Source organism: Chiroxiphia lanceolata, chromosome 24, assembly GCF_009829145.1.
Source record: "Chiroxiphia lanceolata isolate bChiLan1 chromosome 24, bChiLan1.pri, whole genome shotgun sequence".
Classification (NCBI taxonomy): domain Eukaryota; kingdom Metazoa; phylum Chordata; class Aves; order Passeriformes; family Pipridae; genus Chiroxiphia; species Chiroxiphia lanceolata.
This window is the reverse complement of record NC_045660.1, coordinates 5,679,875-5,704,858: the sequence shown is the minus strand read 5'-3', so window position 1 is coordinate 5,704,858 and position 24,984 is coordinate 5,679,875. Positions and strand designations below refer to the sequence as shown.

General features: G+C 51.4%; 1 protein-coding gene across 3 annotated transcripts in view; it reads left to right on the top strand.

The window, feature by feature from the left end:
- The window catches only part of CSMD2 (CUB and Sushi multiple domains 2), a 264,720-nt gene that overhangs the window by 155,670 nt on the left and 84,066 nt on the right, over window positions 1-24,984 (top strand). For 2 of the 3 annotated variants that reach the window (XM_032709960.1, XM_032709962.1), the window contains 12 exons: window positions 620-946; window positions 3,068-3,262; window positions 6,311-6,449; window positions 7,079-7,266; window positions 7,867-8,055; window positions 8,243-8,359; window positions 12,949-13,164; window positions 15,594-15,782; window positions 17,709-17,878; window positions 19,154-19,310; window positions 19,905-20,096; window positions 21,259-21,385. In XM_032709960.1, coding sequence (XP_032565851.1) covers window positions 620-946; window positions 3,068-3,262; window positions 6,311-6,449; window positions 7,079-7,266; window positions 7,867-8,055; window positions 8,243-8,359; window positions 12,949-13,164; window positions 15,594-15,782; window positions 17,709-17,878; window positions 19,154-19,310; window positions 19,905-20,096; window positions 21,259-21,385 — 2,206 coding nt within the window. The remainder of the gene's footprint in view (window positions 1-619; window positions 947-3,067; window positions 3,263-6,310; window positions 6,450-7,078; window positions 7,267-7,866; window positions 8,056-8,242; window positions 8,360-12,948; window positions 13,165-15,593; window positions 15,783-17,708; window positions 17,879-19,153; window positions 19,311-19,904; window positions 20,097-21,258; window positions 21,386-24,984) is intronic. The other variant, XM_032709961.1, reaches the window with a different exon arrangement.

Here is a 24,984-nt window from a genome sequence, read left to right as displayed (position 1 = left end):
ACCCCCTGGCACTGGGGGGGAAATTGGGGAATGTTCCTGGGCTGCTCCTCCAAAGCCTTCCTTTCTCAGTGCTCACACAGGTCCAAGGAGCTGCCCAAGGACATAAATTGGCTCATGGCTCCTTCTCAAAGGACTCAGCAATTTATTGCTGGACCCCAGAAATATTTAATGCAGGATGGGCACGGGCTGGGTGGAAGGAGGTGAGTGAATGCAGCGGGGTCACACCTGCTGAGGAGAACGGGGGAAAATGCATTTAGCAATGGGAATGTCACCTGAAAGGGCAGGGTTTATTTTTTTAAGCAAATCCTGAGAAGTCTGCACTGCCCTCTGAATTATCTGCAGTTGGCCCAGCAGTTTAAATCAAAAAGCTTGGCCGTGGGCAGCAGCAGAGGAGAGGCTGGAGCTGTGCATGGAGTAAGGGCTGAGTCGGTTCCTTCCTCCAGGTTCTTGTGCCACAGCAGAAGACGTCGCTGCAAACTCCCAGCTTTGATTTTATTTCGGTTTTATTTCGATTCCGTCCCATTGGAATCAGCCCAACTCTCCAACCCATCCGGGTCCCTCTGCTACCTGGTTGATGGGTTTTTTTGTTTGTTTGTTTTTTTATTTTTTTTCCTTGCAGTTTCCTGCTTTTTCAACTTCACCAGCCCGGCGGGGATCGTGCTGTCCCCCAACTACCCCGAGGAGTACGGCAGCAGCCTGCACTGCGTGTGGCTCATCATCGCCAAGCCCGAGAGCAGGATCCACCTGGCCTTCAATGACTTTGATGTGGAGCCCCAGTTTGATTTCCTGGCCGTGAAGGACGGCGGCACCGCCGAGTCCCCGGTGCTGGGCACCTTCTCAGGGAACCAGATCCCCTCCTCCCTGACCAGCAGCGGCCACGTGGCCAGGCTGGAGTTCCAGACCGACCACTCCATGGAGAAGAGAGGCTTCAACATCACCTTCACCAGTGAGTTTGCCCCCCTTTATTGATATTAAGTTGCTCCTCCTCGTTAACGTTTAGAGCTGCTTCTGAGCTACACAGTTAATTAGCGTTTGAGTTGGCATGAAGGCAGCACACCCTGCCAGCAGTGTCCTGGAGAGGATACCCCCTGTGTGGTGTGAAGGAATCCCAACCACACACCGAGTCAAAAAAAGGTTGTTTCTTCTTCTTCTCTCAGCAACACCCTAAATGCAGAGAAAGCTAATGGCTGTGAAAATATGGAAATCTTACAGTGTAAGTAAGAGGGAAACAAATTTTAATCTCTCTCAAGCTAAAGCAGCAGAAAAATGAATCTACCTAGCACAAGAGTGGACAATCAAGGATGATATCATAGAATCATAGAATATGCTGAGATGGAAGGGACCCCTGAGGATCATCAAGTCCAACTCCTGGCCCTGCACAGGATTTGCTGACAACTGTCTTGCTGAGGACCTAAATGCTGAAATGTCCCCTGCAACCCCCCCTGGTTTGCATTTCACGCTCTGAATTCTTGCTGGGAACTGGTGGGCGAGAGACTGAGCTCAGTGAAGCTGTTGGGATTCCAGAGGAAATCTGGAAAAGTGGGGATTACCTCAGATTTGCAGTTGGGTAAATTGGGGATTGGTGGCAAGCTTAGAGCTGGTGGCACAAGTTCTTGTCCAGGAAAATAACCCAGTGTGTCCCTGGAGCAGCCAGGTTTTGTGTTCTCCCATCAGGAGATGTGTCCATGGCTTTACAAGAAGGCTGGAGAGGGACTTTGGGCAAGGATGGGTAGTGACAGGACAAGGGGAAGGGCCTTAAGCTGAAGGAGGGCAGGTTTAGATTGGATATTGGGAAGAAATCCTTCCCTGGGAGGGTGGGAAGGCCCTGGCACAGGTTGCCCAGAGAAGCTGTGGCTGCCCCATCCCTGGAAGTGTCCAAAGCCAGGTCAGAGCAACCTGAGCTAGAGGAAGGTGTCCCTGCCTTGGGGAGTGGAAGGAGATAACCCCTCCAAACCAAACCAGGCTGTGATTCTGGGATTCTCTGGGCTCCCTGCTCTGCCTCTGGGGTTGAGGGGATGCTCTGTGGGCAGCTCAGTGCTGGTTGTGTTCATCAGCCAACACCCCCCTCCTCTGCTGACAGCTAAAAGAGATGCAGGGCTTTGAAGATGAAGGCACACATGTAGCACTGCCTTATATAACATAAAGCCTTGAAATTTCCACAGATGGATTTGGCTCCACGTTAAGTCCAGTCTTCAAATCTCCAGTGAATGCCACGGCAATTTTACCCTCATATTGTCCTGTAATTTTCTAAAGAGCATTATTAAACCTATTCAGCAGAACTGATAAATGGCTTTGTTATAATGGCCTTTCGTGGCACAGCTAAATTAATAGCCTTTCTAGCCATGATTGCAAAGCCTTTATTTAAAAAAAAAAAAAAAAAAAGAAAGGGAAAAATCTGAGGGCTTAAGAAAACATTTGCCAAACTTCAGCAGGGCTGGAGGCTCCTCAGGTGAAGGGGTTTGTGTGAGGGGGTATCAGAGCCAGGATTGAGCCCCAGATCTTGTCAGGAGGGTGACACCTCACCCAGGAACTGATGGTGCCCTCCCTGTGCATCTCCCATCCATCACCCACCCCTGGTGGGAGTTGGGGCTGTCCCCTGCATAAAGACATTTTTAAAACAATTTTTACTGGTGTAAATGGGCTCTCAAGCACAGAGGAATTAATTTGTTCTGACTGCTTGAGGTTCTGAACTGAGCTCTATCTCTATTTTGAGTACTTATAAATATATATATGTGTGTTTTCATGTGTGGAGATGTCTGAGGAGGTGACTTGGTCCTGCAGGCTCTTCTCTGGCCCTGTCACTGCTGGATCTCAGCCCCTCTTGGGTCATCATCATCATCATCATCATCATCATCATCATCATCATGGCCAGGCTTCCGAACGAAGATTTAGGGAGGGCTCAACTGGTTTTAACCTCATCCCTCCCCTCAGGCTGCAAAGAAAACGCTTGGGAACTGAAAAAAAAATGAAGTTTGATGTTCAGCCAGCTTGTTTTTGGGGGCAGGGGTGGAGGGAAACGAGACCCTGACCCTTCCCTTGCCTCCCTTTTTCCCCTCCCCTTCCTCAGCGTTCCGGCACAACGAGTGCCCCGACCCCGGCGTGCCGGTCAACGGGAAGCGCTTTGGGGACAACCTCCAGCTGGGCAGCTCCGTGTCCTTCCTGTGTGACGAGGGTTTCATCCGCACCCACGGCTCCGAGACCGTCACCTGCGTCCTGCAGGAGGGCAACGTGGTGTGGAACCACCCCGTGCTCAGGTGTGAAGGTCAGTCCAGCTGCTCGGAGGGTTCACGGGGTGGTTTGGGCTGGGAGGGAGCTCAGAGAGCGTCCAGTGCCACCCCCTGCCCTGGGCAGGGACACCTCCCACTAGCCCAGGTTGCTCCAAGCTGGCCTTGGGCACTCCCAGGGATGGGGTGGCCACAGCTTCTCTGGGCAACCCATGCCAGAGCCTCCCCACCCTCCCAGGGGAGAGTTTCTCCTCAACATCCCACCCAAATCTTGCCTTTCCCAGTGTGAAGCCATTCCCCCTTGTCCTGTCCCTCCATCCCTTGTCCCCAGTCCCTCTCCAGCTCTCCTGGAGCCCCTTTAGGCCCTGCAAGGGGCTCTCAGGTCTCCCTGGAGCCTTCCCTTCTCCAGGGGAACCCCCCCAGCTCTCCCAGCCTGGCTCCAGAGCAGAGGGGCTCCAGCCCTGGAGCACAAGTGCTTTGAGGAGAGGCTGAGGGAGCTGGGGCTGTTCAGCCTGGAGAAGAGGAGGCTCAGGGGAGACCTCCTCACTCTCTGCAACTCCCTGACAGGAGGGGGGAGCCAGCTGGGGGTTGGTCTCTTTTCCCAGGCAACCATCAGCAAGACAAGAGGGCTCAGCCTTCAGCTGTGCCAGGGGAGGGTTAGGTTGGAGATTAGGAAGAATTTCTTTGCAGAGAGGGTGCTCAGCCATTGGAATGGGCTGCCCAGGGAAGGGGTGGATTCTCCATCCCTGGAGGTTTTTAAGATGGGACTGGATGTGGCATCAGTGCCATGGGCTGGGAACCTTCTCCAGCTCTCCTGGAGCCCCTTTAGGCGCTGGAAGGGGCTCTAAGATCTCCCTGGAGCTTCTCTCCACCCCCAGCCCTCCCAGCCTTCCTGCACTTGCAGCCAGGAAGGACAGAGATCACCTGGGATTTGCAGCCTTTTGGGATCAGGGATCACAGCTCTGCCTGTCACATATCCCACAGTGAGGGTGTCCTGGAGGACCAGGATTTTCCCTGGCTCTGGAGGGTGTTGTGTCTGCACAGCAGAGTTTCCTGAGCAGGAAGTGCCAGTCCAATAATAACAAACCCCTGGTTTGTTTTCCAGGGTTTTTTTTTTTTTGGGAAGCAAATGCTTTTTACTTTTACTGCTCAGTGTTGTTACAACAGGTGTTTTTTTCTAATAACAGGAATAAAAGGTTGTGATTTAGGGCTGAAAGCTCCCCTGCTGCTCTTGTCACGAGGGAATTAAACAACAGGCAATGGAAGACCCGTGGTGGTGTTTTTCTGTCCTGATTTTTTTGAGACATGTAAAATGTAGGATGTTTATATAATGAAGTCCTGTCAATGGACTTTGGTGGTTGAGAGCCTGAAATTTTGCATTTACATCTCTTGGCCACCACAGCCAGCCCAGATGTGGGGGAGATGGGCTAAATTAAAGGCCCATATACAGATTTCAAAGCTTTTTTTTTTAGTCCTTTAAAGCTTCTACTCTGGAAAAAGAGAAGGGAAGAAAGAGCTCATTAGGAGTGAAAAGTCTTCCTCTGCCCTCTGTTCTCAGGGAAGTGATGCCCTGCACTGGTGTTTTCAGCAATTTGAGTAACAAGTGCTGTGCTCTTGAGAAATAGTCCTGGAATATTGAGCAATAATTTCAGTAATTGTCATGTGTTGCTCGAGTGGATGAGCAGCAGAAATTGCACAATCTTGCCCATTGTGTTTGAGGTGGAAAGAAGAAGGTGTCAGTTGTGTTCAACAAGTTTTATATAATAAGAAAACTGGACTTTTTATGTTCTTATGTAATTTTTCTTCAGCTGACAAAAGGTAGATTTAATTCAGGGTTCCCGTTACTTTCAAAGCACGAGCCTTTAAGTTTATGTATTTTTAAGTATAGGCAGGAAACATACATTAAATAATACACTTTTAATCAGCTTTTCTCTTTGGAAGCTTTGATAACCTTATGCCATCAACTTGTGCCTTTTCCTCTTGATCACAGTGGTGAGTTCTTTGACTCGCCCTTCAGTCTGCACTGGATAAGTGGACATTTTAATTACCCTTTTTAAACAAGGAGGAAGCACAGAGATCTAAAGTCCTGTTTAGCACTTGAAAAAAATTTAATGGGAAAGAAAGAGACCTAAAAAAAAAGGAGTTGAAAGATGGGGAGAAGCCCTGACAGGAGATGATGTGGCTTTGGGGCAGAAAGGAGCCTCTCGTTCAAAAATAATTGCTTTGGATCCAGTTGAGATCAAATGACTTTCATCTGCCTCCTTCACATCAGCAGTGGGGGGGTTTAGGCCCAGACTGACATATTTTAGGTCACTCCCAGGGTGACATTGGGTGGCCCTTGGGCTGGCCCTGGGTCGGTGCTTCAGCAGCTGCTCCTCAGAGCTGGTCCCACAGGCCCCAAGGACAAGACCTGGCAGGTTTTTTGAGGGCTGTGGGATTTTTCCACCTCTGGTCCATCAGCTCCAGTGTCTTTTCTTTCTTTTTTCCCCAGAAAATATAATAATAATACACCTTCAGCTTCTGCTGGTGGCACGAGGGACCACGGTGTGGAATAAATGCCGTGGTCTGGTGACGTCCCTCGTGGTAGAGAAGCCACGACTCAATTACCACAGGCAGGAAAGGATTTCTGGCACCTGCAGCTGCTGAAATGCAAACTGACCTTGCAGATTCCTCTGCTTTTGTATCTAATAATTATTATTACACCCTCTCCCCGCGGAGCCACTGCTCAAGGTCAGGCTGCTGGCTCCCCCAGGGACAGGAGCAGATTACTGTGTCTTCATTCTGAGCTGAAAAGGCAATTTCTTACCAGTTCCTGTTGGTGTTTCTGATTATTTTTAACAGGTGGGAGACAGCAGTGCATGAAAGCTTTGCATGGCAGGGTGGCCCTGCCTTGGCAGGGAGGGAACATCGGATGGTGCTGCAGCTTCTGGGATGCTCTTCACCCAAATTTAAACACGTGCAGACGTGGCACTGAGGGACATGGTTTAGGGGGGGACTTGGCAGCGTTAGACTTGATGATATTAAGAGGTTTTTTCCAGCCTCTGTGGTGGCTGACTGTGTGAATTGTGCCATTTCCTTGTCCCCAGCACCCTGTGGTGGCCACCTGACGTCGCCCAGTGGCACCATCCTGTCCCCTGGCTGGCCTGGCTTCTACAAGGACTCGCTGAGCTGTGCCTGGGTCATTGAGGCCCAGCCTGGCTACCCCATCAAGATCACCTTTGACAGGTGCTCCTCCAAACTCCCTCTCTGTGGGTGTTCTGGGTGGTTCCCGGGGGGTTCAGGTGCAGCCCAGACGAGGAACGAGCTGCTCCGCGCGTGTCTGGCACTGAGGTTCTCTCCTCCCCTTTTTTATTTATCAACTGGCAAGGCATTAAAATTCACCTGACATTCAAGTAGAAAAGATGGAAAATAGTGATTTTCCCCCTGTTTTGACTCACTCTTGCTCCTCTGCAGTGTTATTTTAGGCACGGGTAGGACACGTTTTTGGAGGCTGAGCCTCCCCCGCATTCCTGGGGGAGCAGCAGCGGGGAGGATCTGCTCCAGCCTTGGGAATGCTGAGTCTCTTGGCTTCCCCTGGATTGCACAGCTGGAGGAGGGGCCGTGCTCTCCTGACTCCTGTGTCTGGGAGGGGATTGTTGCTGCAAGGACTGGTCGGTGTCAGCAGATGAGGGAGGTGAGGGGTCAACAAGAAACACGGGACTGACAGGCTCCAGGGAGATGCTCAGGCAGGAGGAAGGCCCCCACCTCTCCCCCCGTGGCCTGTGCTGCCTCTTGGTTGTTCCAGCTCCCTCAGGGCTGCAGTTCAGCAAACTGAGCCACACGTGGGGTGTTCAGTTCCTCCGTGGCCCTTCCAGGTTCAAAACGGAGGTGAACTACGACACGCTGGAAGTGCGGGATGGCCGCTCCTACTCCTCCCCCCTGATCGGGGTCTACGACGGGACCCAGGTGCCCCAGTTCCTCATCAGCACCAGCAACTACCTCTACCTCCTGTTCACCACTGACAAAAGCCACTCTGACATTGGCTTTCAGATCCGATACGAAAGTGAGTGCGGGTCCTCGGGGTCGTTCCGTGTCATTCCGTGTCATTCCGTGTTCTCCAGCAGCACAGTGGCCTCAGTCAGGGGGCCCTTGGATCTCCTTTCCCTCTGTGCCAGGCAGTTCTCACTGCTCAAGGGCTGGGGAGGGAGAAGCTGCACTGCTTTGTGCCATGGAGGAGCAGTTTCTGCCTTTTCTGGAGAATGGTTTGGGTGGGAAGGGAGCCCAAAGCTCACCTTGTTCTAACCCCTCGTTGTGGGCGAGGGGCACCTTCCACTGGACCAGGTTGCTCAGAGCCCCATCCAACCTGGCCTTGGCCACTTCCAGGGGTGGGGAGTCCACAACCATCGACCAACTTGGCTGTTTATAGAGAGTTTTTCAGTTTTTATTTTAGCACCTGCAGAACACTGTTGATTTTAGGAGGCAGGGGTGAGTTCCCAGAATCCCAGAACGTCCTGCCGTAGATCCCACACGGATCGTCAAGTCCAGCTCCCGGCCCCAAGAATCCCACCAGTTCCTCTCTCTGTTCCACCTCTGGAGATAACTTGTAGGGTTTGGGGTGAGCTCTGGGAGGGGCTGAGCAGTGACTGAGGCTTTGTTGGCACAGCTGTGAAGCTCCAGTCCGACCACTGCCTGGATCCAGGGATCCCAGTGAACGGGCAGCGCCACGGGAACGATTTCTACGTGGGAGCCCTGGTGACCTTCAGCTGTGACTCAGGATACACCCTGAGTGACAGCGAGGCCCTGGAGTGTGAGCCAAACTTCCAGTGGAGCCGCCCCCTGCCCAGCTGTGAGGGTAAGGACACATCTGCAGGGGGGGCAAACCCCGCCCTGGCACATCTGGGAATCTCCCAGTGACATCTGATCTGTGTATTCTGTTTGATTTTTGGGGGGCTGGGCTTTGCTTTGCCACCTGGAAGAGCTGATGGCCCTCATTAGGGGGTTATTTGAGTGGTTTTGTTCTCTCTCTGCCCTGTCTGCAGCTCTCTGTGGAGGTTACATCCATGGCTCCAGTGGTACCATCCTGTCCCCAGGCTTCCCCGATTTTTATCCCAACAACTTGAACTGCACGTGGACAATAGAAACATCCCATGGAAAAGGTGAGGAGCCTCCAGCTTGGAGCAGCCTGGGAGGCCTGAAGGATGGTGGTGGGTGGGAGAGGAGCTGCTCCCTGTGTAACCCAGGAATTTCTCTCAGTAGTGATGGTGCCCACGGGCTTGGCCAATTCTGCCACCACCCAAACCTTGTCTCTGGATAAGATGCAGAGGATTTTGGTGTCAAAACTCATCACCCTTTCAAAGTGGAGAGGATTAAGAGAGGGAGGTGGTTCTCTATTAACCACAACCTGTGGCAGGTGTTGTCTTCTGTTTCAGACCTTCGTGGCAGTATCCTGAAAATCAGGAGAGAGAGAGAGAGAGAGAGAGAGAGAGAGAGAGAGAGAGAGATCTGTAGATCCAGATATCCTGAAATGCAGTGTTTGGATGCCTGGAAATGCCGGGAATGTCCCACAGAGGAGGGAGGAGCTGCCACTGCCACCCCTGCAGGAATGTTTGGTGGCCCTTTCAGGCTGATTTCCCTTTACAGTGCTGGGTCACTGTCTGTGAGAAGTGGGAGAAGTGGGAGCACATAGGATATCATTCCCAGACATGGGATAGGACCTGGGCTCTCAGTTCCCAGCTCTTCCTCTCCCCTTTTCCCACTGCCCAGGAGTATTTCCAGTGCAGGTGTGTTCAGGCCAAGCTCTTGTCTATTGGAGGAAAAGTCGAGGAAAAGTATCACTGATGATCAGAGAGCAGGTTTGATGAGGGGAGGGGGATAATTCCTCACGATCCAGCAGCATCTCCTGGGCTCACACAGAGGATACAAAGCCTTTAGATGACTTTCTCACTCTTCCATAACTCCCCTGTCGTTCCCGATACCGGCACAACGGGAGGGATCATGAGCCAATTTGCCAAATTCCATTTGTATTACAGCAAATAAACTTGTCAATGAACGGCACAGTGCATTAAGGGAACCATCACATGCTGGGAAAAGTGTTCTGTGGAGTGGCTGCAATCCACTCTCCAATTAATCCACTCTGCCTGGGCTCCAGCTCTCCGGTGAGACGCCGCGTTCTCCCGGAGCCCAGCTCAGCCCAGAGCACCAAACTGGCTCTGTTTGACATGAGAAAGTGCAGCTCTGATGGCCTGGCTGCTTTTATGCCAACATCAGAGGGAATTCTTCAGGCCAAGGCTGGAAAAAAACACGGGTTTTTTTCGGCTGGCAGGGATGTGTCTGTAAATCCAGGGGTGTTTGTTCTCTGGGCTGTGGGAGATGCTGCTGTGCCCAGCTCAGGGCAGAGGGAACAGCCCAGCCCTGCCAGCAGGGCACTGTGGGCACTCCTGGACCATCCAAACAACTCAGCCTTGGGTCTGAGCATCCTGGGCTGCCCTGTGGACTACTTTCCACAGCATCAAATTATAACTGAATATTCCATTTATCCCTCTCTCTATCCAAGTGCTTTTGGAAGGTTTGCTGGTCACATGGAAGCATTTCCTTCCAAGAAATGGAGGTCAGAGAGGCTGGAAACCAACACAAAGCCTTTCCCATGGAACTGGGAAGCAGGAGGGCTCACAGGGACATCCCAACTTTATCCCTTGGATAAAGTGCAGCAGCTCATTGCTCATTGCACCTTGGTAACCTGCCCTGTCCCAGGCCGAAGGATCTGAATGACCCAAAGCAAAAGGGCTCCTCTTGACTTTGACAATTCCTTCTTTATACCCAAGTAAATATTAAATGGAGCCTTACAGAACATTTTTGGTTCCACTGGTGCCCCCTGCAAAATTCCAGAGAGGCAGGAAGCTTCCAATAGTTTCCAAGTGTTTATTACTCAACTGAAAATAGATCTGACCTGTGAGTGAGATGTGGGGAGGGCAAAATGTCTTTAATTCTCCCTGTTTATCATCTGAGAGGAAATTCATGCCCTCAGTTTTACCCAACCCAACCTAAGGAGCAGAAATAATATCACCCCACAAAAATCAACCCAACACAAGGGCAGTTCAGTCCCCAGAGCTGGAGAACTGCAGGTTTCTTAAGGTAAAAACTCCCAAGCACACGAGGAGAGCCAGTTAAGGGCTGTGGAACTGTTGCCATAAGGGCTAATTATAAACTCATTTTAAAGGATTTGTGACCGATTAAACCTTTGCTCTGGTCTGAAATTTACTGTGGCACAGAATGTCTCTGCAAACACAAGGTTGGTGGGTTTGTTTTTTTTTTTTTTTCCTTCCCATTCTCTGCAGAAGAAACAGCAAAACAAATTATAGGGAGAAGAAATCACTTTGAAGCTCTCAGATTAAAAATAATAGTCTCCCTTTAAGCATTTAAATACCTTTAAAATTAAGCTGCTTTTAAACTCAAATTGTAGAGCTTGTGAGGCCATAAAGTAACTCAGTGTCTGCAGTGACATAAAAATAACTGTTGGAACAGCCAAGTTGGGGCAATTAAGGGACTTGTGTGCTGGCCACGTGTGGGATGTTCCCAAAGACCTGGGAGGGAAAAACCTGGGAGAGGCCAAAACTTCCTCCCAAGGGGCAGTGGAGGGGCAGGAGCTGATCTGTGAGCAGGGACAGGACAGAAGGGGCTTTGGGAAAAGGAAAACCACAGCAAGGAGAATCAGAGGATGCTCAAGTTGTGTAAATGTGTTCCCTGCTGGCAGCAGAACTGTTCAGGCTGCTGGTGGAGGGATGGGTGGGATGTGCAAGGTGTGTGGGATGTGTGGGATGTTTAGGGGTGTGTGGGATGTGCAGGATGTGCAGGGTGTGCAGGATGTACAAGATATGTGGGATGTGTGGGATGCGTTGTAGGGATGTTTAGGGATGTGCAGGATGTGCAAGATGTGTGGGATGTGTAGGATGTTTAGGGATGTGTGGGATATGTGGGATGTGCAGGATGTGCAAGATGTGTAGGATGTTTAGGGATGGTGTGGGATGTGAGGGATGTGTGGGATGTTTAGAGATGTGTGGGATGTTTAGGGATGTGCAGGATGTGCAAGATGTGTGGGATGTGTAGGATGTTTAGGGATGTGTAGGATATGTGGGATGTGTAGGATGTGCAAGATATGTGGAATGTGCAGGATGTTTAGGGATGTGTAGGATATGTGGGATGTGTAGGATGTGCAAGATATGTGGAATGTGCAGGATGTTTAGGGATGTGTAGGATATGTGGGATGTGTAAGATGTGTGGGATGTGTGGGATATGTAGGACGTGCAAGATGTGTGGGATGTGTAGGATGTTTAGGGATGTGTGGGATATGTGGGATGTGCAGGATGTGCAAGATGTGTAGGATGTTTAGGGATGGTGTGGGATGTGAGGGATGTGTGGGATGTTTAGAGATGTGTGGGATGTTTAGGGATGTGCAGGATGTGCAAGATGTGTGGGATGTGTGGGATGTTTAGGGATGTGTAGGATGTTTAGGGATGTGTGGGATGTGAGGGCTGTGTCTCTCCAGATGGATTCTGAGGAGGGTGAATCCCAATCCTACATGATGAGGGGCTCAGGAGCCCTGCCCTGGGCGCTCAGAAACCGAGCTGAGATATTGGGCTGAAAAAAGCCATATAAATGCAAAGAGGCTTTTTATTGCTCGCCGTGGCTTTGCCTTGTTAACTCGCTGTGACGAGGATGTGACAGGGGTTCTGATCTCAGGTCCTGCCTGCCTTTACTCCCTCCAAGCTGTTGCTGCCATTTTTTGTTGTTTTTTTACATTTTTTTTTTTATTTTTTCCCTTCAAAGATGGAATTATTTTCCACACAATAAGTGTTTCTAATGGCGTTTGAATTCCAGCATGAAAAAAAATCACCTCGCTGGAGGCTCCTGCAAAACCCTGAAGTGCTTCCCATTCTGTGTCTGGAGGTGTGAAGGGTACTTTAAGTAATCCATTACTCCTTTCTAGCTCATTTACAAAATGCAGCAAGGTCACAGCCTTCTCCCAGAAAATGTTTCAAATTGTTGAAATTGAATTTGGGAGACGAGACAAAATACTTGTCCCGTGTTTGTCTGTTCTTTCCTTGGCTGGATCTGTTGTGGGGTTTGTTTTTGGCAGTGTAATGTGAATGAAAGTGTAGGATTTTCTTGGAGCAACCTGCACTAGTGGGAGGTGTCCCTGCCCATGGTAGGGGGGTGGGATTAGACAATCTTGAAAGTCCCTTCCTACCCCAAGCATTGCATGATTTTGTGATTCAGTCCCATCACGGGAAGGCAGGGAAGGTCCCTGCAGTTCCACCACTGACACACTTCATCTTCTGGAAGAGCCTCTCTGACCTTGATACTTGGCATGAGTCCTATTTTTTCCAGGTATGAATTCCTTCTGGAACATGCTTGTTTTCAAGTCCTCACAGCTACAGCTCTTGCTGCTCTTGCTCTCTATTTAAAGGTCAATACTGTTCTAATAAAACACCTCTCAGAGCTGCCAGGCTGCTCCTGCTGCTGCTGCTGCTCCGTCCCTTTTCCCACATTTCCAAGGCACAGGAGTCCCACAGGAGTCCCACATCCCCACTGCCTGGCTCTGCTGGGTCCAGGTTTTTTATCTGTTTTGTTTCTAACATGATTTCCCGTGGGATGTCCCCCCTCACTGAGCTGCTCCTGGTGGGAATCGGGGGGTGGGCTCGGGGAGAGCTGTGGGAGTGAAACCACCTCTGCTCCTCCTCCCCTGCAGGTGTGTTCTTCACCTTCCACACCTTTCACCTGGAGAATGGGCACGACTACCTCCTGATCACTGAGAACACCAGCTTTGCCCAGCCCCTGCAGCAGCTGACGGGGTCCCGCCTGCCGGCCCCGCTCAGCGCGGGGCTCTTCGGCAACTTCTCGGCCCAGATCCGCTTCATCTCCGACTTCTCCATGTCCTACGAGGGCTTCAACATCACCTTCTCAGGTAAGGGCAGCACTGGGGCAAAGAATTAATCCTCTCCCTTCCCGCTTTGCTGCGAATCACAGGATCACAGGATGGTTTGGGTCGAGAGGGATCTTAAAGGTTCTCTGCCTCCAGCCTGGCCTTGGAGCCTTCCAGGGATGGGGCAGCCACAGCTTCTCTGGGCAACCCGTGCCAGGGCCTCCCCACCCTCCCAGGGAAGGATTCCTTCCTGATATCCCACCCAAATCTCTTTTCCAATATGAATCCATTCCCACTTGTCCTGTCCCCCCAGGCCCTTGTCCAAAGTCCCCTTTAGGCACTGGAAAGGGCTCCAAGGTCTCTCTGGAGCATCTCTTCTCCAGGCTGGACCCCCCCAGCCCTCCCAGCCTGGCTCTGGGGCAGAGGCACACCCAGGACAGGCTGCACAGGCCGGTCACTGGCTGAGCATCCAAGTGGAGCAACGAACCAGAGGCACAGAGAGAGACCAGACAGACCATGGGAGTGACCAGCTCTGCCCTGCTCCTTATCCAAGAAGTCCAGATTGCTCAGCACTGCCCTCCAAAAGATCCCATCTGTCCCAACCTGCCATGCTGGAGAGGCTGTACCTGCTGCAGTGATTTTCCTCTGATAACCAGAGCAGGCTTGGGGGGATAGTGCAGAAAGAGGGATAGTGCAGCCCAGGGAGCTGGAACTGTGTCCAGAAACAGAGAGAGGAGGATGAGGGGGAGGAGGAAGAAAGCAGTGAACACACCTGCAGAGGGATTTAATTCCAGAGGGTTCAGTCCTGTCACCCTGTAAACGCTCCCTGTGAGGTGATCTCTGGCTGAAGGGCACACGGTGCTTGACTGTGTCCTCCAGCCTGAAGTCCTGCAGAGGACTCTCAAGTGTTTGCCTGTGCACACATCCCAGGGAATGTCAATCTTTGCTGCCTGAGTGCCCTGACAAGCCATTCCCCAAAAACAATCAGTTAAGGGACACAAGTTTATTGCCTGGGTGCTGTTCTTTAATGCATCTCCGTGTCCTTCCCAGTCCCGAGGCCACGGCTGCGAATTCAGCACTTGGGGCTGGAAGAGAAATGCCCATTTTTATTGTGGGAACTCGGTGCTGACACACTCACTGAGGGACAGAGCTGTTGCCATAGATGCAGATAAAACCTGGTTTCCAGTGCCTTTGTTCTGGCCTCTGAAGTTCGGGGGATTTGCATGTGATACTCTGTGGAAACCAGTCAGAGAATTTCCAATTAACTTTCATTTTGATGAGGGGGAAAATGGCTTTTTGCCTTTCAAAAGCTCGCCTCTAATTATAACTCTGATTTTCCATGTATTTGGAGGCCGCTTTCCTCTCTTGGAAAGCAAAACTGGGAGCCAGTTATATTTTTAGCTCCCTTTACATGCATATATATATATATATATATATATATATATTTATGTGCAGACTTTATACTTTGCAGGTCTGTTATTTTTTCAAAAAAACAACCCTCCAGAGAGGTTTGCTCTGACGTGTTTTGTGGTCAAAGACCTGCTTCTGGCTCTCAGCCGAGATCCTACGTGACCTTTCTTTCAGCAGCAGCTCAAGTGTTTTCTCCTGCTCTCCCCAAACAAGATGCTGCATCCATTCATTTCCAGGATTAGTAATGGAGAGGCAGCAGGAATCCCACCGGGATCAATCCATCTCTGGCTGAAGCAGAGGGAGAATGACAAATCTCCATCGTGCTTTGTCAGCCCTGGTGTCACCTGGCTGGTTGTGTGACAGCAGGGACAGGGAATGGAACTTGTTGTGTTTTCAGGGGGTGTGTTGAATCAGGGGGCTGGTGATGCCCAGGGTGTCGTGGTTTGAGACCCCCAAAAATCCAATTTCTGAGTCCAAGCCCCTCTCCCACAACTCACCCCAGTGTGAGAGGGGTTTTTCCAGACACAACACAAGACTCAATATGGGGGGAAGGGAATTATATTACAATTATTACACAAATAAATATTATAATACATTATATACACAATCTTAACTATCTCTCCTATGGTGAAGCAATATTTACATTGGATCAAATCTCTTTTCCCTCCAATAAAAGTCCAGAAGGGAAGAAGGAAAGATCCTTTCCACTTTCAGGGCAGCAGTGTCTCTCTTCTTCCATGCAGCAGTCGTGGCTGGAGCTGGAGCTGGAATCTCTCTCTCCATGACACAGGGACAGGGAATGGAACCTGGGGTGTTTTTGGGGGGGGTTAAATTCAAGTGATGCCCCTGAGGGGGTTGAATATGGAGAGTGAGATCCAGGTGGGTCTTCATGGCTCAAACACGTCATCCATCCTCATGGATCCTGAGGTTCACAAAGCTCTGGAATCAGAACTTCCCTGCAGCTGGAACCAACACTTGGAGCTCCCTCCTCACCCTCGGGGTGAGGATGGAACGTGAGGCGTCACCCGCCGCCCCATAACTGTCTGTCTGTCCCCTTCCAGAGTACGACCTGGAGCCCTGTGACGAGCCAGAGGTGCCAGCCTACAGCATCAGGAAGGGGCTGCAGTTCGGGGTGGGGGACGTGCTCACCTTCTCCTGCTTCCCGGGATACCGGCTGGAAGGAGCCTCCCGGATCACCTGCCTCGGGGGGAGGCGGCGGGTGTGGAGTTCGCCTCTGCCAAGGTGTGTTGGTAGGTGGTCATGTGCTTTCATTTTGCTTGGTTGGTCCCGCTGTGCTGGCTGGTTGTAGGTGGGCAGGGATGGGGGGTGACCCTCAGGATGGGGGATGTCCCTTGGGATGGGCGGCATCCCCCGGGATGGGGGATGTCCCCCGGGATGTGGTCGCTCCGCTCGCGGGAGGGTCGGTGCAGGGATGGGGAGCTGGGATGAGCTGGGATGAGCTGGGATGAGCTTTCAGCCCTGCAAGTCCTTTTTTAGCCCCTCCAGCCATTAGTTACACAACAAATAAATAAATATGATGCTGGAGGAGAGGGAGGATTCCTCTGCAGCACCGAGCTGGCTCCTGGCTGTCCTCCCCGAGGCAGATGGGGTGCAGAGACCCTTCCCTGGCAGGGCTGGGGAGCACCCCCTGCCCAGCCCACGGCACCTGGTAAAGGAATAGAAGTCCAACTTCTATTGCAGAAAGGCAGGAGGATGCTCCAGGCCTTGGCAAAAAGATGGAACATGTTTTTTTGTTGTACAGTTGGAGGTTGTTCAGAGCTCTGGTGCTGCCCGGAGCCAGGAGGGATTTATCCAGAGCAGGCAGGGCAGGTGTCTCACCTGTTTGCAGCGTGGCAGAGCCTACCAGGGCCATTGTCCTGATCTGGGGGTGACCTTTGAGGGCCCTTGCAGAGCAGACATCCCCTCCAGAGCCAGCCTGGTCTCTCCTCCCTGTCCCGTGGTGCCGAATGCGTTTCCCGTTTCCCGGCACTGCGGAATGCTGAGGTCACAGGGCTGCATCATCCTGCTGTGCCAGGCAGCTCTTCAGGGCATGAATAATAACCAGGCTGCAGATAAAGCTAATCAGGGGAACGGGAATCAAACAGAATCATTTACAAAGCTTTTCAAGCCGATCCTCAGAGCTCAGCCCTGCGTGGACACAGTGGCTGCCATTTCCCAGCTGCAGCTGGCTCAGAAGGGTTTGTGGTGACAGGTCGGGCTCTGTGGTGATGGCCCAGAGCTCTGGGCAGGGTGACAACCCTGTCACAGCATCCCCAGCTCATATCACAGCATCCCCAGCTCGTGTCACAGCGGCCCCAGCTCAGATCTCTGTGCTCGCCCCGGGTGGAGATGGAAACTGGAGACTTGCTCGTTAAGATCACAGGAGATTTAATTGCTTTTCCAGACACTCTGTATTCAGGTCCTGTTCTAGAGATGGTGGGGAGAGAACTGAGAGTGTTTTGTTCCTTTGTCCAGCCCCACTGTCCAGGGCAGGAACTCTCCACACCAGCTGCTGCTTCCAGCAGATCCCGGGTGCTGATGTGTCCGACACCATCCCTGGGGAATCTGTGCCAAAGTGAGGGCCCTGCTTTTTGTGCTTGGCAAGAGAGGAGGAGAAAGTCACCTCCAAAGTGCCTCCTCTGGGTGTATCTGCTGCTGCTGCTGCTTTAACCCTTCCTTGGGGGAGCAGCAGAGGCAGCACAGGTTCCCCGTGGAGAGATTGTGAGGCAGAGATTGTGTCCTCAAAGCTTGTAATTAAAACATGAAATACGGAGGTGAGGGGTGGTTATTTTCCAGCAGCATTAAATTGTCATCTCCTGACATCCAGGACAGGTTTGAGCCTCCAAAGCTGCCACCTCTTCCTTCTCTAAATGGCATCATTTTGAGATGCCCAGTTTCGAGTCCCACAAACCTTCCAACTTCAGTTTTGGCTCCAAGTCAGATGCTGTTCACAGTGCTCAGAGTGGAGGAGGAGGGGAGAAGTCTGACCAGGAAAATGTGATGGAGCAGGGACAGACTGCAGGTTGTAGGGAACAACAACAGGGAAAAGCCTCTTTCCTTCTTCCTGGGTGCAGGAAGGAGTGAGGAACTGTGGCCTTTGGAGGAATCACGTGCATGTGTGGCATGGCCAGAAGGTCCCTGTGGTTATTAAAATGTGCTTTTGTGTCTTGGTGCAGCTGAATGTGGCTCCTCTGTCACTGGAACCCAGGGTGTGCTGCTGTCCCCCAACTACCCACTCAACTACAACAACAACCACGAGTGCATCTACTCCATCCAGACCCAGCCAGGGAAGGGGATCCAGCTGAAAGCCAGGACGTTTGAGCTGGAGGCAGGAGATGTCCTCAAGGTAATTCAGCTGCCCCTGAGAGCAAGGTCTGAAAGGGAAGGGATGTTCTATTTAATGGAATTAGGTGGGACTGACCTGGAAAATGCCACCCAGGCCCAGGCAGGGTGATGATCCCTGGGACAGACTCATAGCAGGACTGCTGACAAGCAGTCACTGCTGTGACATGGAGTGATTGCCACAGCACTCTGGAAGACAGCAGCAAAATCCCCAGGGACCCTCTAAACTTCAGTTCCTCCCTGCATAATTGCACAGGAAAAACTGGTAACACATGGGGAAGCTGGAGGTTTTTAGCTTTATTTTAGTACTTTTAAGAATCAAGGCTGATTCGTCCCGAAAAGGGGGTTATTTAAATGCAGAGCTCCAGACTCTTCAGCGTTGCCATAATCAGATTAATCTGCATTTACAAGCTTCAGGACTCTATGGAGGAGGAGACAAATCCAGGCTGAGTTTCTATTAAGCACAAAGCAGTGGGTTTGAAGGAGGCATTAATATCACTGATGCTGAGCCATCTTCCAGGAACGCCTCTGTCCTTACTGAAGTGCCATATTCCTGCACTCCAAGAGAGCTATAATCCACATATTTTCAGCTCACAGATGACTGGAAAGAGAGAAAGATTTCCAGTTAATGCAGAGAATATACTCGTTGTCAAAGGAATTATGTTCCCTCGCCAGGTTTGTCATCAACTTCTCATCTGCTTCCCGGGAAAGTTCCCATCGATCTCCACGAGCGAGGAGCTGCTCTTTGTCCTCACGGAGAATCCTGCTGTCTGAAAGAAAGGAAAAACCCCATTTGGGCTTTTTCTTAACTAATAGCAGGTTCAAGGCTCATCTGTGAGTCAGTTTGGGGAGAAAATGTTTTTTTCTCAGGGGCTGATTCTTTACAAAGAGAGATGAATTCAGGAGACACTCAGCCCTGAGCGTGGAGCGAGCTCCATGTGAGGAGGAGGAGGAGGTGGATCCTCCAGGGTGGAAATCCTGCTCCTCAGCTGAGCAGCACCGTGGAGTCCCATCAGGACAGACTCTTATTTCACTCCAAAGGCTTTGTCCCTGTTTGCACTTGTGGATCATGGGTTGGTTTGGGTTGGAAAGGACCTTAAAAACAACTTTTTCCACCCCCTGCCCTGGGCAGGGACACCTTCCACCATCCCAGGCTGCTCCAATCTGGCCTTGGACACTTCCAGGGGTGGGGCAGCCACATTCTCTGGGCAGTACTGGTTTGGTCCCTGAAGCAGTGATTAAAACCAGGTTTTCAGTCTGTGTTTCTGGTCCCTCCCAGGTCTATGATGGCACCAACAGCTCTGCCCGTCTGCTGGGCACCTTCAGCCGCTCGGACATGCTGGGCACCAGCATCAACAGCACCTCCAGCTCCATGTGGCTGGAGTTCATCACCAACTCTGCCAACACCAGCAAAGGCTTTGAGCTGCAGTTTTCCAGTGAGTTTTAAGCCCACATGCTGGTGTGGTGGGGTGAAGGGTTGTTTCTGTGCCACAGTTGCATGACCAGCGCAAAGAGCCCTTTCCATAAAGATCTTACACCCTAAGAGGAATTGGAGTGTGGGAGATCACAGAATCCCAGGATCACTGAGGTTGGAAAAGCCCTCCCAGCCCCTGGATCCACCCTATGCCCCATCCTCACCTTGACCCCCAGCCCAGAGCACTCAGTGCCACCTCCAGTCCTTCCTTGGGCACCTCCAGGGGTGGGGACATCAAACCTCCCTGGGCAGCCCCTTCCAATGCCTGACCAACCTTTCCATGAGGAAATTCCTCCTGATGTCCAACCTGACCCTTGCACAGCTGGAGGCCATCCCCTCTCCTCCTGTTCCTTGTTCCCTGGGAGATGATTGAACCTTTTCTGTGGCCGTACAGAAATTCGGACTTAAAGCCGAGCCGCCAGATTTCTGGGACCTCACTCAAACATTAATTAAAAAACCCACTGATTTTCAATATGCTGCCTTTGAGGCTGTGTTAACATCTCCTGGCTGGGAAATACCTGATGCAGACAAACAGCTGCCCTTCCTCTCCCTGCAGGTTTTGAGCTCATCAAGTGCGAGGACCCCGGAGTGCCCCAGTTTGGGTACAAGGTGCACGACGAGGGGCACTTTGCTGGCAGCTCCGTGTCCTTCAGCTGTGACCCCGGGTACACCCTGAGGGGCAGCAGGGTCCTGGGCTGCCTGACTGGGGAGAGGAGAGCGTGGGACCAGCCCCTGCCAACCTGTGTAGGTGAGACACCTCTGGCTTTTCAAACTGAGCATCACCTCAGTACCCACCAGGGCCCTTTGCCCCTGCTTTGCTAACACATATGGCATTAACTCTGATATTAATGCATTAATTAGAGGATCCTGTGTGAGGCATCTTCAGGCTGAGAGCACTCCAAGCAGTTTTAACATGAAACATTCCTTTTTTTTTGGTTTGTTTTTTTTTTCCACTCCTTGTCCTTTCACTTGGACACGTTAAACTTGAGTGGCACCTTCTGCTAATGCCAGACATCAACGTGTGTCCAGGCATCTGCCAGCTCAGAGTCAGGCCTGTTTGAGAGCTGCTTGGCATCTGATCCCACTCTCAGACATTTTAATCCCCCCCCCTCGTCCTTCCTAAGCCAAAGCCTGAGTTCCCTTTTACCTGAGATCTTCTTGCTTGGTAAATTGTGGTATTTTTGGGTGTCCAAATGAAGGGCTGTTGGTCTGGGACTTGACAGCTCCATCATTAGCTGTGTGCCCAGGACATGAGGAAGTTCTTGCACTCTCTCCAAGCAACTCCACAACTGCCCCTGTGATTGTGATGTGCCAGACACTGCCACTCTGTCCTCCCCTGAGTCAGGACCACTCCTGCAGTAACTCTTTGTTGAATTTTTTGCTGATTATTGAGATAAAAAGATAAATTTCTGTGATTTGTGTGTTTTCTTAACCTTCACCCTGTTTGCTCTGCATTTATTGTGTATGAGGCCGTGTCTGAGTTTCTTAAGAAAGCTTAAAGAACTAAAAGTTAAAGAATTTTAGTGGCTATGTTACAGAAATTACTCAAAATCCTCACATTCTTTTGGAGTTCATTTACACAGACACATGTTGGGCTTCTTTGTTTTCCCACACTGATGAACACAAGCAGAAGACTTGAGCTGTCTCACCCCCCATGAGCAGACTGGGGGAGCAGGATGCTCCCCACAGTCAGAAAGGTGGAGGGAAGCTTTGACAGCCCATCAGGTCTGCACAGAAATGCAGAATAATTCTGCCAACTCAGTCTTTTCGCTGAATTAAATTCCCTTTATCTGTGCTCTGGGGGCTTTAAGAATCCCTGGGAAGGGCAGGAAATACTCCCACTTGTATTTGTAGGCTGAGATTTGTGTTGTTGCCCTGAATCTGCCCCCTGACCCCTGTGTCTGTTCCAGCTGAGTGTGGAGGGACCATCAGAGGAGAGGCCTCGGGGCGGATCCTGTCCCCGGGTTACCCGACCCCCTACGACCACAACCTCAACTGCATCTGGACCATTGAGGCAGAGCCTGGCTGCACCATAGGGTGAGTGGGGCTTGGCTCTCTTGGCACATCCAGCTGATTTTTCCAGAGCCACAGTTCCATAAAGCAATCTGGGAGAACATCCCGTGGCTCGGAGGGAAGGGTCGAGCCCTGGTGCAGCTCCTGCCAGGCTGGGCAGGGTCAGGGATGGTTTGGGTTGGAAGGGACCTTAAAAATCATCCAGTTCCAAACAGGGACACCTTCCACTAGCCCAGGTTGCTCAGAGGCCCTGAGTGGCATCACTGCTCCTTTCTTTTCCCAGTTCCAGACAGGGACACCTTCCACCAGCCCAGGTTGCTCAGAGGCCCTGAGTGGCATCACTGCTCCTTTCTTTTCCCAGCTGTGGTGTCCTGGGTGGTGCCACAGCTCCATGTGCTGCTGCTGCTGCTGCCTGTGGTGTTACCAGGTCCAAACAACACCCCAGAGCTCCTGTGTGCACCTACAGTGGGAGAACTTCCCACCCCTCTCCTCATGGGATGTACTGGGAGTCAAACCTTTCCCACCACGTTGGTGTGGAATGTCCCAGCGGTGACACGATCCTGAAGGGAGGATGTGTGCAGGAAGTTGCAGGGAATGTCACATCCCAGGAGAGGTTCAGGGAAGGTAATTCTGGGTGTGCTTCATCTCCCATGCAGAGATCAAACCCTGCAGGGGATGAGCTTTGTCCTGCTGTGTCTGTGAGAGGGAATGTTCAGGTGTGAGGGTGCCCAGGGGTGGGTGGGCAGCTGCAAAACTGAGGCCCCAGGGCTCAGCCTTCATCTCCTCCCTGCATTGTTGATTGTTTTAATAACACAGAGAGCACACACCAAGTCATTATCCTCCTGAAGGATGACTTGAGGTTGTTTCTAAACATCTGCTCTGTGCAGAGACCCGAGACTGTTCCCTCCTCCTGCTCCTCTGACTTCTCTTACCACCCTGTTGCCACTTCCCTGTTGGAAATGAGTTGGAAATGGAATTTGTTCATGAGTTATGTGACTCTGGGTAAGGATGGCATTGAGAACATTTGGCTGGTGAGGTTGGTGCAGTCCCCAGCAGAACCCAGGCAGTTCCTGCTCCGTGATCCTTCATCCCTGATCCTGCTGCTTCCCCACACGGATGTTTCCCAGCCCTGCTCTGTGTGTGCCCACATATTTCAGCCCAGCTAAAGCCATTTGAGACAGAAAGCTGGAATGTTTGGGCAAGTAAAGCTTTTACCAAGTGGTGGGGCTCGAGGGGGAGAGAAATGAAGCTTGAAAGTTCTGTTTCACAATAATCCTCTTCTCCCACTGTCCTCCCACTGCAGTTCCTGGTGCTTGTGACCTGTGTCAGCCCCATTTCAGGGGTTGTCCCACTCTGCATTCCTTCACTCTCAATCCCATTTTATCTCCCATTTTGTCTCCCTTGCTGCATCACCCCCATCGTCCCTTCAGTGGAGCCTGTTAATCAGGTTGAGCTCTGTGGTGCTTTTAGTCGATGGGTTTCTGCTGGAGATAGATTTGGTCCAGTATTTTCATTTTTATTTAATGTAGAAATTCCCTCCATTAGCTCTGCCCTTTGGAATGGCTCAGTAATGGATGGTTTCTGGGGTGAGCAGCCAATGCAGCTGAATTGCTGCACAGGCAACTTCCAGTTGAAATCTCCTTTATTTTTATTCTCCTGTAAAAAGATTCTGAAGATTTTTATAGGACAAAGCAGACACGAGACTCTCCTTTCCCCCCATCCAATGGCTGCCTCAGGCTTGGCTCGTGTCATCCCTGAAATCAGGGAGCAGAGGAGAGATTTTGGATCAGCCAAAGGCTTGGAAGGGGCCAAGGCTGAAGTGAAAAATGCTGGGTGGTATCACAGCAACACACCTGGTGCCCCTTGCTTTCCTTAGAGGTGAGAGCTCCCTTCTCCTGCCCCTTTCATTTGCCAGCTCAGACAGAGCAGATGATCTCTGGGGAGTCGAGAGAGCACATTTTCAGCAACTTCATTTTTATGGTAATCCATTGGAAAAATAATCCTCTTCACGCATGGTACAATTGTATAAAGCTCTCATTTATAACTTACATGAAAATTAATCACCAGAGCTTTTTGAATAAAGCTGTATCTGCACACAGCACGAGGGGAAGGGGAGAGGGAGGCGAGACAGAGAGAAAAATGAGTCTGCACTTTATTGCCATGAAAGTTAAAGGGTTGCACTCGGAGAGGGGATTAATTTTGTGCCTGTGCAAACACCCTCGTGCATAAACATCACAGGGGAAGGGACTGGGTTTGTCTGGGAGACTTTGGGGAGGGGGGGAGAAGGAAGGGAGGGAAGGAGGAGGATACCAGGATGCTCCTGAGGAGCTCCAGGTGGGATCCCAGCCCTTTGCTGGGATGCGGGATGGCAGCAGAAAGCCCCCCCCAGGTTGGGCAGTGGGGTTGGGGGGTGCTTTGGGAAGAGCTGGGGCAAAAAGGGCTCCCCAGGGGTTATTCAGGGCTCCCCTCTCTGTTCCTTGCTGAGCTGGCAGAGCTTTCCCTCCATCACGTAAATATATATGGATATATGTTCCCAATTTCTGATTTGCTTTTTGCTGCATTTTCATGCATGTAATTGGGATTGTCAGAGCACAGGGATAAAGCTCTCCTCCTCTCCACTGCCTGCTAAACCAGTGTCTCTGCCTTGTCCCTGCTGGGAACAGTCAGGCTGAGAGAAAACTCAGAAGTGGCTGTTGAATAGGTGGATTTGCTCCAGAGAACACCAGTTTTCTCCGTAAAATCTGATATTCCAACAGTCTCCTGGACCAGCTGGTGCTGAGTAACCCATCCCTGGCTCACCTGGACATCCTGCTGTGCTCTCCTCCCTACAGAGCTTTGCCTAAAGTTGGTTCTTCCAAACTGAACAAAGGGGGTGAGGTGCTTCAGGCAGCCCTGGCCCCACGGGGAGCTGCTGGTGGCAGCTCCAGGCTGTCCTCCCAGCCCAGGTCATCCCCTGGCAGCATCTCCCTGGCTCCAGTGACTCCAGCCCTGGGTTCTTCTGGCAGTTCTGGCTCTCTGGGCCCCCTCTGCCTGAGCACAAACGTCACCAGGCCGAGGCAGCCGTGGAGAACAGCTCTGCACCATCCATCCTGATTTTCCCTCCAATCTGCCTTTGCCTTTCTCTTTGCTCAAGGTCTCTGCTGGGTGGATTTATGAGTCAGCTCTTCAGGCTTCTCCCAGGTTCTGTGGGCATCATTTTGTTGCAGTGGGGGCTTTTTACCACCCCCCCCTCCCCTTTTTATGGTTCTACCTGATTTATTTATGTTTGCCCCGGATAAATGGGAAAGCAGCCAAGTGAATTCTTCCTCGTTTCCCTCCGTGGACTGTCAGGGTTTTAAGCACAGTACCTGCTGGGTTTATTTTGTACAGATTTTCTCCCTTTATAGGTTTCTGTCCCCGTTTCACACTGGGGTGGCTCAAGTTGCCTGGTTTTGTTGTGTCAGAGGGTTTTTCCCCCTGTGATAACAGGGCAGTCACAAACAGGGGCAATTCAATGCCTCCTCTTCACTTGGCATTTGAAGGGCAGGAGTGGAAGGGACTGATCCCTGATCCACCGCCTGCATCCCCAGGGAGGTGATTGTGGCCCCAAACCTGCCAGAAATCAAGGAGTGTTTGGACAAGGC